General features: G+C 49.7%; 1 protein-coding gene across 2 annotated transcripts in view; it reads left to right on the forward strand.

Annotated features, from left to right (window-relative positions):
• Positions 1-352: 352 nt before the first annotated feature.
• GMPR (guanosine monophosphate reductase) overlaps positions 353-16,929 on the forward strand; it is a 60,388-nt gene continuing 43,811 nt past the window's right edge. The window contains exons 1-3 of one of the 2 annotated variants that reach the window (XR_008200153.1): positions 353-526; positions 10,022-10,141; positions 13,680-13,763. Coding sequence is in view for 1 of the 2 variants with exons in the window: in XM_052648909.1 (XP_052504869.1) it covers positions 440-526; positions 10,022-10,141; positions 13,680-13,763 (291 nt within the window). In the remaining variant the exon portion in view is untranslated. The remainder of the gene's footprint in view (positions 527-10,021; positions 10,142-13,679; positions 13,764-16,929) is intronic. The other variant, XM_052648909.1, reaches the window with a different exon arrangement.

The raw sequence follows: 16,929 nt of genomic DNA on the forward strand, positions 1-16,929 counted from the left end.
CGAGCGGACTCCTTAGCGTCCATCTGGTCTGTCGCCACCGCGTCAGTTCCCGGCTCTGCTCTTCACCTCGGCCGCCGCCGTTGAGGGCGGGGCCTCCGGGGCGCGGGGCGGGGCCGAGAGCGGCTGGGGGCGGCCCGAGGCCTTAAGGGGGCCGCGTGCGCGCGGGCAGAGCAGCCGCCGCGGCACAGCCTTCCACCCTCGCGCTCCCGCGGCACCGCCCCCGTCCGCCGGAGCCCCTCCCCTCCCACCGGAGGCCCCGCCCCGTCCGCCGGAGCCCCGCCCCGCCCACCGGAGGCCCCGCCCCCGCCCGCCGGAGCCCCGCCCCGCCCGCCCTAACCTTCGCGGCTCCCCGCAAACCCCGCTCGTGTCCCGCGCCGCCTGTACTGCAGGAAGGATCTGCGGGCTCCAGCCGCGCCGGCCCGAGCGCGCTGCCCGCACCATGCCCCGCATAGATGCGGACCTCAAGCTGGACTTCAAAGATGTCCTGCTCCGACCCAAGCGAAGCAGCCTCAAGAGTCGAGCCGAGGTGGGGCCCTTGGAAAGCCGCATTGGTGTGGGATTGTTTGTTTTTTTCCGGGGTGGCGCGGGGGAGGTGGGTGAGAGCCGCTGTACTGTGTGCCCACCGCGCCTGCTTTTCAGTGTGTCTAGGGGTGGGTGGGACGCCGACCCCTTCTGCTCTTCTCACCACCGGAGAGAGGGAAAACCAGCTGGTTCCTTGCCAGGACAGGAGGTGTCTGTAAGAGGTCCGAGCTGTCCTTAAGGGGTCCGACTCTGGCCTAAAATCTTCAATGCGTCCGGTTGGGGCGGCGAGGGGAAAGGGACAGCGGAACTAAACCCCAGAGGAGCGAAGACCAAGTGATCAGCTGATTCAGAGTGACGGCGACGACAGGGGCCGGTTGAGGGGTGCATATAGGGTGAAAAGGACGCAGCAGAGCCCAGGTGTACAGGGACGGGGATTTTTTTGGCAGCGTCTCCCTGCGGAGAACTCCGACAGCTTTAGTATCAGGTCCAGCCATGGAATTTATTTTAGGAGGTCTGAAACACAGGGAAACTCCGGGGCAAAAGTTCAGGGTTTACTTTCTGCGTTTCAGTGACTTCTGGGAGGCACAGGCTGGGGACCTGTGCCTGGCGGCACCCCCTTACTGGACAGCTGGAGTCCAACCCAGTCTTCCAGAAGCTGGAAACACTGGGGTGCGGGTGTGGGGGCTAATGGGACCGCTGGGGGGCAGGGGTGGGGGCAGTTTTGCCCATTCTGCCTTAATAATGAGAGCAAAGCCTGAGGAACAGGTGGAGACCAGACTGGAAAGAGCTAGAGGGTGGGGGCAGGAGGAAGGTCAAGTCTTGAAGGATAAACTAGTTGCACAGATAGGCAGAATCCCCTGGAGATGTGTATATGTGTGATGGTGGCTTTGCTTGGGGCTTTGAGCTGGAGAGCAAGGTGAGGAACCTGCTGTGTCTGGAGGCAGGGGTTGCAGATGTAAACAGGGGGAGGCTGAGCCAGCATAGGTTTCTCCACCGCACCCCCCCTCCCCTTCCAGGACCATAAATAAATCCCCTTGCGAGGATCTGGGCTGCCTGCCTGCCTGCCTGTGCGGCTGGGACTCCTGACTGCAGTGCCTGGTGCTGCCAGCTGAGGGCTTGTTTGAATTAACTACAAGCCTCCTGCTTTAGCCAATAATCAGAACTAATCAACTCACTTTCTCAAGCTGGAGGGTTGGCAGCTGGAGCCCAGACTGGAAGAGGTGGGGAATGAGTAACCCTTGTCACTCTGGATTGGTCAGCTCTCTTCCTGCCCTTCACTGTGTCACTTGGAAGAACACTGAACAGCTTGGATGGCAGGGCCCAGACTCCTGAAGTCTCAGCAGTAGCTGGTACCTGAGTCCACACTGAGACGAGATGTGGGGATTTGGGGCAGACTAATAATTTGGTGGCAGCAATAATCTAAATATTGGGTTCACTTAGTAAAGAAAAAGTTATTTTGAGAAAAATCATATATTTAAAGCAAGGATGTATTATGTGTATTTTCTGAAGCAGGAAACCTCTTGTAAAACATTCAGAATTTGTGTTTGTTGTTGTTGTTCAGTTGCTTAGTCGTGCCTGACTCTTTGCAACCCCTCGGACTGCAATACACCAAGCTTCCCTGTCCTTCACTATCTCCCAGAGTTTGCTCAAACTCATGTCCCTTGAGTCGATGATGCCATCCAACCATCTCATCCTCTGTCACCCCCTTCTTCTGCACTAGAATGAATTACTCTTTTCCAGGGAATAGTATGACGTTGTCTTGAGTCATCTGGTTTCGTAATTTGGGCTGACTGAAGCTGTTAATGTCCCAGCTTCCCATGATACATTGCAATCTACATGCACACACAGCAGTGAGATCTCAGTGCCCTTGAGAAGTGTTTTCAGATTTCCACGTTTGTGGGAGTTTACCAGCTCCCTTCCTGGAAACCTGAATTAACTGGCGTTGCCTTTCCATTTGGCTCCTATCATGGCTTAGCTGCCTGCTGGCCACCCCCATCACCGGACTGCCCGTTTCATTGATATTGAGGGACCTAGGAAGTGAATGGCACCCCACTCCAGTACTCTTGCCTGGAAAATTCCATGGACAGAGGAGCCTGGTAGGCTGCAGTCGGAGAAGGGTTGCTAAGAGTCGGACACAACTGAGTGACTTCACTTTCGTGCGTTGGAGAAGGAAATGGCAACTCACTCCAGTGTTCTTGCCTGGAGACTCCCAGGGACGGCGGAGCCTGGTGTGTTGCTGTCTATGGGGTCGCACAGAGTTGGACATGACTGAAGTGACTTAGCAGCAGCAGGAAGTAAATTGCTCAGTTGTGCCCTACTCTTTGCAACCCCACGGACTGTAGCCTGCCAGGCTCCACTGTCCATGGGATTCTCCAGGCAAGAATACTGGGGTGGGTTACCATTTTCTTCTCCAAGGGATCTTTCTAACCCAGGGATCAAACCCAGGTTTTCTGCATTGCAGGCAGACTCTTTGCCATCTGAGCCACCAGGGAAGCCCATTTGGATACCATCATGGTTTAGCTGCCTGTTGGCTACCCCCATCACCTGGCTGCCTGCTTCACTGATACTGAGGGATCTAGGAGGACCTCTAACCCCCTCTCAAGGTGTGCTCAGTGGGCTGTGGATGCCTGAAGTTTCCCATAGGCAGAGGAAAACTTTGCATTGTACGACCAGGTATCATCCTGAAGTGCATGCCCCCAGGCACGGGGATATCTGAATGTAAATTTGAAACTAAATGGTAAATGGCCGGACTTTGAGCCCAGCCCTAGAGCAGATGTGAGTGGAGCCAGGAGAGCAAACAGCCCCCATGATAGCAGTCTGGCTGGGAGGGGAGCCTGGTGACTGTTGACAAGATGCATCGCTGCTGCAGCTTTGCTCAGAGCTGGACCAGCTGCAGGATCCACCAGACAAGTGAGCAGGAAATGGAGAGAAAGGCAGGGTGCCCTCACACTCAAGGTTAGTGCTCCTGCCAGGGCATTGCCACAAGTGTCACAGGAAATGAACCTGAGATCAGCTCCCGGAGGCTAAGGGTACAAGTGGAGACAGCCCAGGTGGCCTTCCTGTGGTTGTACCACGTCAACAGCCATTGTCAGCTGTCCCTCCATTGTCTGTGCTCCTGTCTCCACAAGTCCTCGGGCCGCAGGAATAGAGGGCCACAGGGCTGCATTTAGGTAGTGTTTTCAGAGGAAGGGACATGTTGGTTGGGCAAGACCTCTGCCACTCTGACGGGGTGACCTCATCCCTGACTGCCTGAGAATTTTCTTCCTTTGGACCCATTCCTTGCTCCAGAGTCCCATCCTTGTCCTTAAGCTAGTAAGATGTTTAAAGAAAACCACAAACCTAACGGCACAACCATAATGTTGGAAGTCGGACAGTGAAGGAGTTTGCAGCGGAAAACTGGTCACTTGGGCTGGGGCAGACAAGACATAACCCAATGAGTGATCAATCTCCTAAATGCTCCGTAGTCTTTTTCTCACCAGAGGTCCGGTGAGAAATGGACCAGCTCTGGTGAGTTCTGGTCCAGCTTCAGTGGACAGCAGGCTGGTCTGAGAGGAGCAAGACCGTGGCAGAGTAGAGAGGATATTGGCTGGAAGAAAGGAGACCTGGGTTCTTCCATGCTCTGAGCCAGTTGTGTTATTTCCTGGGCTCTGTGTTTTCTGGGGCCACTGTAACAAAGTACCATAGACCGACTGACTCATACAACAGGGATTTATTGTCTCTCAGTTCTGGAAGCCCCGGGTCAAGATTTCAGCAGGGTGGGTTCCTGCTGAGAGCTATGAGGGAGAATCTTCCTTGCCTCTCCCCTTCCTTCAGGTTGTTGATGCACAGCCTGGTTATTCCTTGGCTGCAAGCATTGTTCAATCTCTGCCTTCCCCATCAATCAGCATTCTCCCTTGCTGTGTGTCTCTGTCCAAAGTCCCACTTTTTATAAGAACACTAGTCATACTGGAGTGGGACCTACCTTAATGATCTCATCTTACCTTGATTACCCAAAAGACCTTATCTCCAAAAAGGTCATGTTCACAGGTACTGAACTGGTTGGTATTTCAATGCCTTTTGGAGGAGAGACAGTTCCAACTGTAACAGCCTCTGTAAATGTTGCTCTGTAACACTGGAGGGTTTGACTAGGCTTGCTTTTCATGAATGCATCAGAATCACCTAGGAAGACACTCCTAAATACTGTGTCTCCTTCACAAAGGTTCTGATTTATGAGGTTGGGGCGGATTGAGCATGTGTATTTTGGGAATCATCATGTGTGATTCTGATGTGCACACAGGTGCCAGGGGCTGGCCACTGGAGCCTTTGCACAGTGGAGCATCGTCATTTTGTGGTGATATGCGGCTGCACGTGCTTCCATGAATCCTGACAACTGATGGGGAAACATCCAGGGGACCAGGCACGTTCAGAGGGCCGGGCTGGGGCCACCACACATTGCCCTGAAAGACTGGGAGCCAAAACACGATCCCATCCTTACCCTTAGCCAGACATTAATTATTTGCACCCTTCTGAGCCACTCGGACCACAGCAGGGAAAGGCATTGCCCTGCACTTATAGTCCACACGTGAGACCGGTACCAAGTAACACAGAGAATTGCTTTAATCAGCACCATCCATAGATTTAGGCAAAAGAAGCCCCTGCCTCAGACCCCATTTTTGTCCCTTCTCATTGGACAGAGCTGAAGGCTCGGCCTTTCCCTCTGGGCCGTGCTCTAGATACTCAGGATCCTGAATTTCCTGCCCAGATGACTTTGAACTGATTCCAGGGCCTGCACAGGGCAAGAGGGCAGGGGGCAGGTGGGTGGGGGGTGGGGAGCCTTCCCCAGGTGTGTTTTCTAGCGGCCAGCCATGCTGCTCAGATGCTTGCCTGTCTATCTCAGAGAGTGGCCAGGTCACTGCTGTTTGAGGGATAGGCGTGTGGACATAGAGGTTAGCAGGTAGACTGAAGTGTCCCTGTGTACACAAAAGGATGTGTGTGAGAGGAGATGGCCAGGACTGGCTCCCATGATGCCATGTTCTAGTGCTTTCCAGGCCCTTAATGAAACTGTTGTCCAGGAAGGAGGACAGAGCAAAATTTGTGCAGCAGCTTCTTATACATTGCTCCTGACATTGAGATATGTGGAAACGTGGTAGATGGGCTTCTGGTTGTACTTTGGGGCCCTCAAACAATGGGCTGTAGGACTGACTGTGATAAAAGTGAAAGTGTGTTGTTTGCCCAGTCATGTCTGACTCTTTGCGACTGCATGGGCTGTAGCCCACCAGGCTCCTCTGTCCATGGGCTTCTCCAGGCAAGAATTCTGGAGTGGGTTGCCATTCCCTTCTCCAGGGGATGCTCCTGACCCAGGGATTGAACCTGGGTCTCCTGCCTTGCAGGCAGATTCTTTACTGTCTGAGCCACTAGGGAAGCAAGAGCAGTTCAAACGTGTATTTTTGAGGTGGAAGAGGGGTGGCTTATTACTTAATGTGCCCTTTCAAATCAGGCTTAGCAGAGAGGGGGTTTGGAGGTGCTATATTTGGTGCCTTGACCAGCTGTGGCAGATTAAATGCCAAGTTTAGTTTCTGGTGGCTAGGATATTTAAAATATTTCTCTCAGCAAACAACTGGTCTGTTTTGGGGTGTGTGTTTGTGTGTCTTTCTTTCTGTGTACATAAGGTCAGAGCAGATGTTTTATTTCTCATTCCTAGAATTAAGGATTGCATAGACTCTGCCATGTGGAAGAGACTAGACATGAGGGGAAGAGTTCATTGTCAAGGCTGACCTCTTCCACGGAGAACAGTTTTTTGCCTACTGCCTATAGGTTTTTGGAGTGCCAAGAAAAAAAAAAAATACCATTGTGAGCTCAGCCAGGTGCAGAGTGTAGCTGCTCTTCCCATGCTTCTTGGAAGGAGTATTAGTAATTCGAGACCAAGAAATCCTGATTGTCCTGAGCCTGCGAAGCCAAAATGTTAGAGGGCCATTAGCAGCCCAGAAGGGTGCCATTAATAGTTCCCATCAGTTATCTTTCAGGATGCAGATTGAACTTGCTTCACTGAAGTAGAACCAAGCATGGTCATAAAGGAAGTGGGGGAAAGGGATGAGCGCCTCCCACCAGTGCCCCCGCAGTCACAGCATCTCTTTTCCCCTCGCTGATGCTGTTTAAGGCCGATGTCGTCATGTTGATGACCTCCTTGGCTCAGGAAGCTTTGTGTGTGTGGAGGAACAGGAGATGCGAAAAGGCCCAAAGACCTAGGTATCCCCTGGTGTCTTGACATGCTGATGGCAAAGCGAGAGTTCCTTCCTACAAATAGGTTCATCGGTACTGTTTTTTTTTACTAGATCCCGTGTGTACGTGTTACTATGCGGTATTTGTTTTTCTGACTCACTTCACTCTGTAACAGGCTCTAGGTTTATCCACCTCACTACAGCTGACCCAGGTACTGAGGAACCTATCTGCAGGACAGGAATGGAGACGCAGACGCAGAGAAGGGACTTGGGGACACAGCGGCTGAAGGAGAGGGTGTGGGGCGAACTGAGAAAGTAGCATTGACGGAAACTAGTCCAGCCACTATGGAGAACAGTGTGGAGATTCCTTAGAAAACTGGAAATAGAACTGCCTTATGACCTAGCAATCCCACTGCTGGGCATACACACCGAGGAAACCAGAATGGAAAGAGACACCTGTACCCCAGTGTTCATCGCAGCACTGTTTATAATAGCCAGGACATGGAAGCAACCTAGATGTCCATCAGCAGACGAATGGATAAGAAAGCTGTGGTACATATACACAATGGAGTATTACTCAGCCAGTAAAAAGAATACATCTGAATCAGTTCTAATGAGGTGGATGAAACTGGAGCCTATTATACAGAGTGAAGTAAGCCAGAAAGAAAAACACCAATACAGTATACTAACACATATGTATGGAATTTAGAAAGAAGGTAACGATAACCCTGTATGCGAGAGAACAAAAGAGACACAGATGTATAGAACAGTCTTTTGGACTCTGTGGGAGAGGGCGAGGGTGGGATGATTTGGGAGAATGGCATTGAAACATGTATAATATCATATAAAAAACGAATTGCCAGTCCAGGTTCGATGCAGGATGCTTGGGGCTGTTGCACTGGGATGAAGCAGAGGGATGGGATGGGGAGGGAGGTGGGAGAGGGTTCAGGATGGGGAACACGTGTACACCCCTGGCAGATTCATGTTGATGTATGGCAAAACCAATATAATATTGTAAAGTAATTAGCCTCCAATTAAAATAAACAAATTTAAATTTAAAAAAAAGAAAAAAAAATAGCATTGACATGTATACACTGGTGGTGGTGGTGGTGGTTTAGTCACTAAGTTGTGTCCAACTCTTGCAACCCCGTAGATTGTAGCCCGCTAGGCTCCTCTGCCCATGGGATTCTCCAGGCAGGAATATTGGAGCAGGTTGCCATTTCCTTCTCCAGGGGATCTTCCCAACCCAGGGACTGAACCCAGGTCTCCTGCATTCCAGGCAGATTCTCTACCAGCTGAGCCACAAGAGAAGCCCAAGAATACTGGAGTGGGTAGCCTATCCCTTCTCCAGCGGATTTTCCCATCCCAGGAATCAAACCAGAGTCTCCTGCACTGCAGGTGGATTCTTTACCAACTGAGCTAGCAGGGAAGCCATGTGTACACTGCCGTGTGTAAAACAGATAGCTAGTGGGAAATTGCTGTATAACACGGAGCTAAGCCTGGCACTGTGTGATGACCTAGAAGGATGGGGTGGATGAGGGGAGGGACAATATAATTATGCCTGATTCACATTGTATGGCAGAAGCCAACACAACAGTGTAAAGCAATTTTTATTAAAAAATAAAAAAAATAGAAAGTTACTTCCAACGAAAAATAAAAGGCTCTAGATAAACACTGGTAGGAAATGATTATTGCCATGGTCCTTAGTAAGCCAGGATTAATGTAGGTCCAGATTCTTGCGGCAGCTTAAGATTCACACCTGGGTTTGTGCTGCCAGTTCTGGCTTGGGGAAGCGCCCCCTTGCTTCCGTGCAGGCTGTGTCCCACAGGGTCCAACTGAGGAAACAGGACTGAATATTTAAAACAGGAAATTTAATACGAGGCAGCATGGCTCAGCAGAGATGCCAGAGGGGATATGAGGGACCCCAGAGATTGGCTGCAGAGAAACCACTTCCAAAGGGGAGGGTCCCAAGGCCTGGGATCACTCTGAGCTAGAACCTCAACCTGGCAGGCCATGGCCGAGGGGGTCTGCAGAACTACTCTGCTTGGACCCAGGCCTGTCTCCTCCCTTGCCCCACCAGTGACCCCATTGGCCAAACCCAGCCAGAAACCAGCGTGGGAAGTGGAGCCTATGGTGGTGTGTGTGTGTGTTGGGGGGTCCTTAGATAAGAGCAGAGCACTTAGATAAGAGCAGGCATAGGATGAGCACTGCATCTGGGCACATACGTGGCTGCCTTTGTATGGCAGCCGGAGATCTGGCCCACGTTGAGGCCGTGATTTAAATTCTGCTAGCTCTTGGCGTGGAGAAGGCAATGGCACCGCACTCCAGGACTCTTGCCTGGAAAATCCCATGGACGGAGGAGCCTGGTAGGCTGCAGTCCATGGGGTTGCAAAGAGGTGGACACGACTGAGTGACTTCCCTTTCACTTTTCACTTTCATGCATTGGAGAAGGAAATGGCAACCCACTCCAGAATTCTTGCCTGGAGAATCCCGGGGACGGGGGAGCCTGGTGGGCTGCCGTCTATGGGGTCACACAGAGTTGGACATGACTGAGGTGACTTAGCAGCAGCAGCTCTTGGCGAACACCTGGCCCTACTCACTGCTTTTGCTGAGCCCACCTTCCTGGCTTAGCTCTCGTTCTGGATTCTTGATCACTTGAGTTAGTCATAAATACCCTGAAGCTGGAATTAGGGTAGAATTGGAGCTGTGTTTGCAAATCAGAAACCAGTGGTTATGTGCACAGTCGTGGCTATCTTTGAAAGATGCTGGTTGTCATGAAACAGTGGAGAAGGTTGAAGGCAAGGGGATTAATGGGGGTTGCTGACTGCAGGGTGAAGGTGAAGTGCCTGGTTCTCTCCGAAGGTGGGAATTAAAGGGAGAGTCTTGAATGGCAGGGAAGACTGGAGTGGATTTTCCCAGAAGGGAAACTGTCCCTCCAGAAGTGGAGAACAGTGACTTGTGTGTGGTGTTCGAGGCTGGCATGAAGCAGGCTGGCGACAGAAGGTGGCAGGGGATGGGAAGGAGAGAGCTTCCCCTTTGGAGGCTAGGCTTGATGGCAGAACATGCGGTGCCTTGTCCTGGTTTCTTGAGGATCGCAAGGAGCTGGGTTCTGTTTTTGCACCGGGATAACAACCCATGATTCCATTTCCTCAGGGACTCGCTTGTGTTTGGAACCCCTGGCCCAACCCCTAAGAGGACCCAGGGACATACACTTCCTTCGTGTCTTTTCATTCACTGCAAACTCTAGAAATTCTGCCCCAATCACATAAAGAACCAAGGACTTCTTTTCCCTCTTGCAATAGGTGGACCTTGAGCGAACCTTCACATTTCGGAACTCGAAGCAGACCTACTCGGGGATTCCCATCATTGTGGCCAACATGGACACCGTGGGGACGTTTGAGATGGCAGTGGTGATGTCACAGGTAGGACGGTGGGCTTTTTCCCTCTGGTGCTCACACTAGACAGGTTGTCATACATAGGGGAGAGGAGAAAAGTGAGACATTTCAGGTCATTCACTTTGGCCAAACTAATTGGTTCTGAGTCTGATTGTTGTTTGGAAGCCCTTCTTTTTCTCTCTTCCATCAGAAGGTGGGTAGAGTCTGGACTTCACATTCAATGAGATGGTCTAGATCTGATGCCCAAAGCTCAGCTTCTTTGTACATTGGTGCCAATCAAATCTCAGAGACCATCTTTAATCATTAACTTCTCCCACCTGGAGGGTGTTTCAGTATCTGCAGTATAGCTCAAAGATATCGTCGTGTGTATCCCTTGATGGGGAGTTTTGGGTGAAGTAGAAAAGGATAGCTTTATTGCTTTGCCATTGAATCTACCTGCAATGGAGGAGACTTGGGTTCAATCCCTGGGTCAGGAAGATCCCCTGGAGAAGGAAATGGCAACTCACTCCAGGATTCTTGCCTGGAGAATCTCATGGACAGAGGAGCCTGGGGGCTATATATAGTCCATGGAGTCACAAAGAGTCGGACATGACTGAGCGACTAACATACTCATTGCTTTGCCAGGCAAAGGGGGACACAATGGACTAATGAATTCAAAACTGTGTGTCTGCACTTGGGGATGATAGTGACAAGTTTTGTAGTAATTGTTCAAAGAGGGTGTGATCAGCTCTCAGACATTCCTCTGATGGGTTGGTGGTAAGGTAAGGAGTCAGTGTTTTCAACCTTCAGGTCCAGCTGTGTGCGGTCTACAGGCTTGTGGGCACCATGAGAAGTAGTGTCAGTCACTCAGTCGTGTCTGACTCTTTGGTGGCCCCTGGACGGTAGCCCACCAGGCTCCTCTGTCCATGATGTTCTCAAGGCAAGAATACTAGAGTGGGTTGCCATTCCCTTCTCTAGGGGTCTTCCCGACCCGGGGATCGAACCCGTGTTTCCTGCACTGGCAGGCGGATTCTTTACCGTCTGAGCCACTAGGAGGGTGGGCAGCATACCATCCTTAATCATTAACTTCTGCCACCTGGGAGGTGTTTCGGTATCTGCAAAATAGCTCAAAGATACAGTCGTGTGTATCCTTTGATGGGGAAACAGGACCTTGCTCCCAGGCTGCTCCTCACTGTTGTTGCTTGCTGGTCTCCCCTCCCTTGCCTAATCAGTAACTGTTTGAATCTGCCCATTGGAACTCAGGGAAGGTTATGGAGGCTGAGTGAAGGCTGTTTCCTATAATCAAAGCAATGGGGGACACTGAAAAGCTGTGCCCAGGAGCCTCACAGGACCCCACTCAGTTTCAGACCTGCATCCATTTCTTCCTTGAAAATGCCTGTGATAGTTTTGGAAATTAGAGATACAAAACGAAGTTGGATGTCATGCCATATTACAGTGTTAGAGAAGTGTCACATTTAGTAGAAGAGCGACAGCACCTTTAAAAAGACAGAATCACTTTGCTCTGTAGCATTTATTATATCACAATATAGAAACTGTAGGTGCCAAGCACTGGATGGAATGTGGATGAGGTGGTCACAACTCCACCAGAGACAGACAGGAGAGGTCACTTGGCCCAAGGCGTTTAGGCAAATAGACAAAGAGCTGAGATGCAAACCCAGACTGACTCCAGCATCAGGGACCTGCCTCCCAACTTACACTGGCAGATCATAGTACTGATATAAGCTCAAGGTCCCTGGAGCCGGCTGCTCTCTTTCTGCCTGCAAAGAGACTAGTATCCTGGGCTTGGGAAAATAAAGGCAAAGCTACTGTGGGCAGAACCTTCATCTCACACATCTGTGTCTGCATTTGGATTCAAGGTTCAGTGCATCTTAACTCATCATCGATGTGAAATGTGTGTTTCTGATGCTCAGAGTCTGTGCATCTATTTCCGTAGACAATGCCTGCCAAGTGAAAAGATAAATCCAGTTAGTTGAAAGAGCTTCTTGCTGTGGGCAGCACGTCTAACTTCAGGAGGTGCTGGGATTCATTATTAGCCAGTGATTAGAAGGAAGATTTTCAAACAAATTACGAACTCACCAAATAGTGAAGGGGGTGGTCTGCCTGAGGTCTGAGGCCAGGATCAGTTGCATCGTCGGTCCACCCTCAGCCCCTGTTGAGCTTTGGGCCGGAGGCTAACAATTTAATTGGAAAAGGGATTTGTGGTTGTTTTTTTTTTCTCCCTATCTTTCCCCTCACTCTGCTGTGATCAGCCATTGCTCTTCATGAATTATGTATTTGTGTAAAAGTGCATGGAATCAGGGAGCGATTAATAGCCCTGATTAATTCACATATCAGATTACTGTTTCATGAGAAACAGAGAACTTGCTAGGCTCTTCCCATTTGCACAGGAAAGACTTTCCATAAATGAGACAGTGTTCATTGAAATAACTAATCATGTGTGGGTCCTATGAATTTTCCGTTTCTAGAATGCTGAGTTAGTTCCTTGCATCAGTGAAGTCAGAGAATTTTTCAATGGGGGAGAGACTGAGAGAATTTTGGAGTGAGGCCCCTATATAGGAGGAGGAGGAGCCTGGGTTCTGCATTCAGATTTGAGTTTGATTCTGTCCTTTGCCCCCTTTTTGCCAAGCAGTTGTTAAATGTCTTAAATGTAAGTTTCTTAAGTCCCATCTTTGCCCACGAAGTTACTGCTATTGTACAAAGTTGTTCTGAGAAGTACATGAAATAATGTATGTGAAGTTCTTACGCAAAATAGATGTTCAGTAACCCCTTGCTGGGTTGATGGTCATAGTTTTAGAATTAGGATTTATGTGCTTCCTTCCCTCAAGAATACCAGCTGCCTGATGGGTTTAGGTTTTAGCAGGAAATGTTTAGGTCATGAACACAAAGAGAAGCTTTCGGGTAGAAGCTGAGGTTCTTTTGGGTTGACTAAGCATCACTAAGCTCCAATACTTTGGCCACCTGCTGTGAAGCGCTGACTCATTGGAAAAGACTGTGATGCTGGGAAAGATTGAGGGCAGAAGGGGGCAACAGAGGAGGGTGAGATGGTTGGATGGCATCACCAACTCAATGGACATGAGTTTGAGTGAACTTTGGGAGAGAGTGGACAGGAATGCCTGGCATGATGCAGTCCATGGGGCTGCAAAGAGTCAGACACAACATAGCCACTGAACAAGAAGAAGAAGCATCACTTTGCCTTCGGGCTGTGCTGCTGACTAGCAGGAGACCAGCCCTCTGGGCTGCTCTTGGCCTGTCACATGTGGGCTGGACCAGGGCTCTCAGAACCCTCTCTCATCCTCTCCCACCCCTGCCTCCTGGCATTGCCTCCTAAATCTTGAATGCTGTGTTGGCTGATGAGATTAGAATGGAAAACACGGTCCTGTGATTTCCCTGGTTACACCTTCCTCTGTTTGGGGCTCCTCGGAGCAGATTCAAAGCAAGTGAAGCGTGAATGGCTGGAACACTGGATGGTTTTGTCTTGGTGGTTTAACCTCGCAATATGGAGGAAGGCGGGGCAGGGTTCCCTTGGCTTCTCGTCCTAAAGGTGCCTTTCTGTTTTGTTTCCTAGCACTCCATGTTTACAGCGATTCACAAGCATTATACCCTGGATGACTGGAAGCTCTTTGCAGCTAATCACCCAGAATGCCTGCAGGTAAGACTACCCTGGTTATAAATGACCTTTGTTGCCCAGGAAACCGACAACGATTTCCAGGAAAGGAAATGGTCAGGGTAGTCAAAAGGATTTGAGTTGGCAGCAGATAGACACACAGACTCCCAGGAGATAGTGAAAGACAGGGAAGCCTGGTGCCCTGTAGTCGACTTAGCAACTGAACAATAACAACAGACACGCAGTCCCAGAGAGATATTGGGGAAGGCAATAGTGAATCCCCAGCCCTTGATTGTTGCTAGGAATTTGCCAAGGAAACCTGTTCTATACTCCTTTTTAAAAATATGATTTACCTATAAGGAACATATTTTTTTCCCTTGGAAAGTGAAGTGTTTTGTCATGAGAGCTTGCGGAGGTCCCAGCAAGGTCAATCCTGCCAGGGATTGAGTCCATTCCAAACATGCCTTTTATCTAGACAAAAACATCTAATTATAATAAGTTATAAATGGAGCTGAATATGATGGAGCAGAATAAACAGTATGCTCTCCAGGATGACTTTAGTGAGAAAGGCAGATAGCACCAAGTGTTGGTGCAGCAGTTGGAACCCTCTGCCGTGCTGGTGGGAATGTAACATGGTGCCACTGCTTTGGAAGACAGTTCAGCAATTTCTCAGAAGGTTCAGCATAGGAGTTACCATATCACCTAACAATTCTATTCCTAGAATAGACCCAACAGATATAAAAATGTATGTTCACACAAAACCTTATACACGAATATTGCCCATGGACTACAGACCACCAGGGTCCTCTGTCCCTGAGGATGCTCCAGGCAAGAATACTGGCGTGGATTGCCGTGCCCTCCTCCAGGGGATCATCCCAACCCAGGGATCGAGCCCCGGTCTCTCATGTCTCCCGCATTGCAGGCAGATTCTTTACCATCTGAACCACCAGGGAAGCCCACACAGATATTCACAGTAGCACTCTTCATGGAAGCCAAATGGTGGAGACAACCCAAGTGCCCATCAGCTGATGAACAAACAAAACCTAGTATACACATAGGGCGGAATATTCAGCTAAGAAGGGCAATAAAGTATTGATTCATGCTACAACATGAATGAACCTTGGAAATGAAACTGTTCACCTCAAACTGGGACTTGGACACACACAGCTGGGACTCAAACCCAAGCAAACCCACGGTCTTTCAGCTGAACTCACACACTGGGGTTTCAGGACCTAATGAAGCTCAAGTTCTTGATGTTTCATCGCAGAAAGAATTCAGCGAGAGACAGAGTGATAGGTGTGCTGCCTGCCAAGTGGCTTCAGTTGGGTCTGACTCTTTATGACCCCATGGACTGTAGCCCACCAGGCTCTTCTGTCCGTAGGGATTTCCAGGCAAGAATACTGAAGTGAGTTGCCATGCCCTCCTCCAGGGGATCTTCCTGATCCAGGGATCAAACCCACTTCTCTTATGTCTCCTGCATTGGCGGGCAGGTCCTTTACCACTCATGCCACCTGGGAAGCCCAGAGAGATAGGTAAGAAGCGGATTTATTTGAAAGGAACACATGCCACAGGGTGTGGGCCATCTCAGAAGGCAGGAGTGGCCTTGAAAGGTGGTACTAGTGCTCAGTTGCCTCGGTTTTGTCTGACTCTTTGCAAGTCTCTGGACTGTAGCCTGACCGGCTCCCCTGTTCATGGGATTCTCCGGGAAAGGACACAGGAGTGGGTTGTCTTGCCTTTCTCAAGGGGATCTTCCCGACGCAGAGACTGAACCCACCTCTGTTACATCTGCTGCATTGGCAGGCAGTTTCTTTTAGCACTAGCGTCACCTGGGAAGTTTGAAATGTGGTGTGGTTAGCTTTTATGGGGTACTTCCCTGGTGTCTCAGTTGGTAAAGAATCTGCCTGCTATGTGGGAGACCCAAGTTTGATCCCTGGGTCAGGAAGATCCCCTGGAGAGGGGCATGGCAACCCACTCTCGTATTCTTCCCTGGAGAAATTCCATGGACAGAGGAGCCTGGCGGACTACAGTCCATGGGGTCGCAAAGAATCAGACTCGACTGAGCTGAGTGACTTAACACTTTCAACTTTGCACTTTCACTAGCTTCTATGGCTTGGGTAATTTCATAGGATAATGAGTGGGAGGATTATTCCAACTTTTTTGGTGAGGGGGTGGAGATTTCCAGGAACTGGGCCACTGCCAACTCTTTGGTCCTTGATGGGCAGCCTTGGAACTGTCATGGTGCCTGTGGGTGTGTCGTTTAGCTTGCCGATGTGTCACAGTGAGCATGTACTGAGGCTCAGTTTCTAGTGGAAGTCTGCTCGTCCTCCATCTTGAATGCATTTGATTCTGATCAGTTGATGTTGATGGGTTCCAACATCCTCCTGTCCATGGTTACTCAGCAGCTAGTTGTGATTTTGATGTTCTCGCAGAAGATAAGCACACGTCCTTTTTGCTCACCATCACTGTGACGTGCTAAGTCGAATTAGTAATTGAACAACAACGGTGACCATTTACGTTGTGTCCTTGGTCTGTGTCATTCTTTTAAAGCTCATGCCCTGCCCGCTTCACTCTTGTTTCAAAAACAGTTTGCTAAGTGAAAAAGCCAGACACAAAAAGCCTTGTATATGATTCTATTTACATGAAATGTTGAGACAAGGGAAACCTGGAGACGGAAGTGGATTAGTTGAGAGTGAGGGCTAAAGGGTGTGGAGATTTCTCTGGGGAGTTGATGAAATGTTCTAGAATTGATTGTGGTGATGGTTGCACAGCTCTGAATATACTAAAACCCACTAAATTGTGCACTTTAAATAGAGGAAGTGTGTGTGACTAGATCTCAATAAAGGTGTTACTGAGAAAAAATACAGGCGGTTTGAAAATGATAAAGGCCCCAATAGAACATGCCAGTCTTTGATCCTGCATCTTGATCCTGGCACCCTTGGTGGTCCTGCATCCATGCCAAAGAGACATCTCTACACTGCAGATGATTTCCTCCATGGTCAGATCATCTGGATTGGAAAGTGACTTCCTATTGTACTGATTTTGAAGTTAGACCAGTTTCTGGCTATTTTTCTGTGCTGTGCCGTGGCTGTGTGTGGGTTTTGATTGGCGAGGAGGTGGTTTCAGAGGTAAAACAGTTCTGGCTCACACTTGAGTCTTTTCTTTTTGGCATAATTTATTCTAATGGATTATCTCGTTTCACCTTCTCCCCCTC

The sequence above is a fragment of the Budorcas taxicolor genome, chromosome 11 (assembly GCF_023091745.1).
Source record: "Budorcas taxicolor isolate Tak-1 chromosome 11, Takin1.1, whole genome shotgun sequence".
Taxonomy (NCBI): domain Eukaryota; kingdom Metazoa; phylum Chordata; class Mammalia; order Artiodactyla; family Bovidae; genus Budorcas; species Budorcas taxicolor.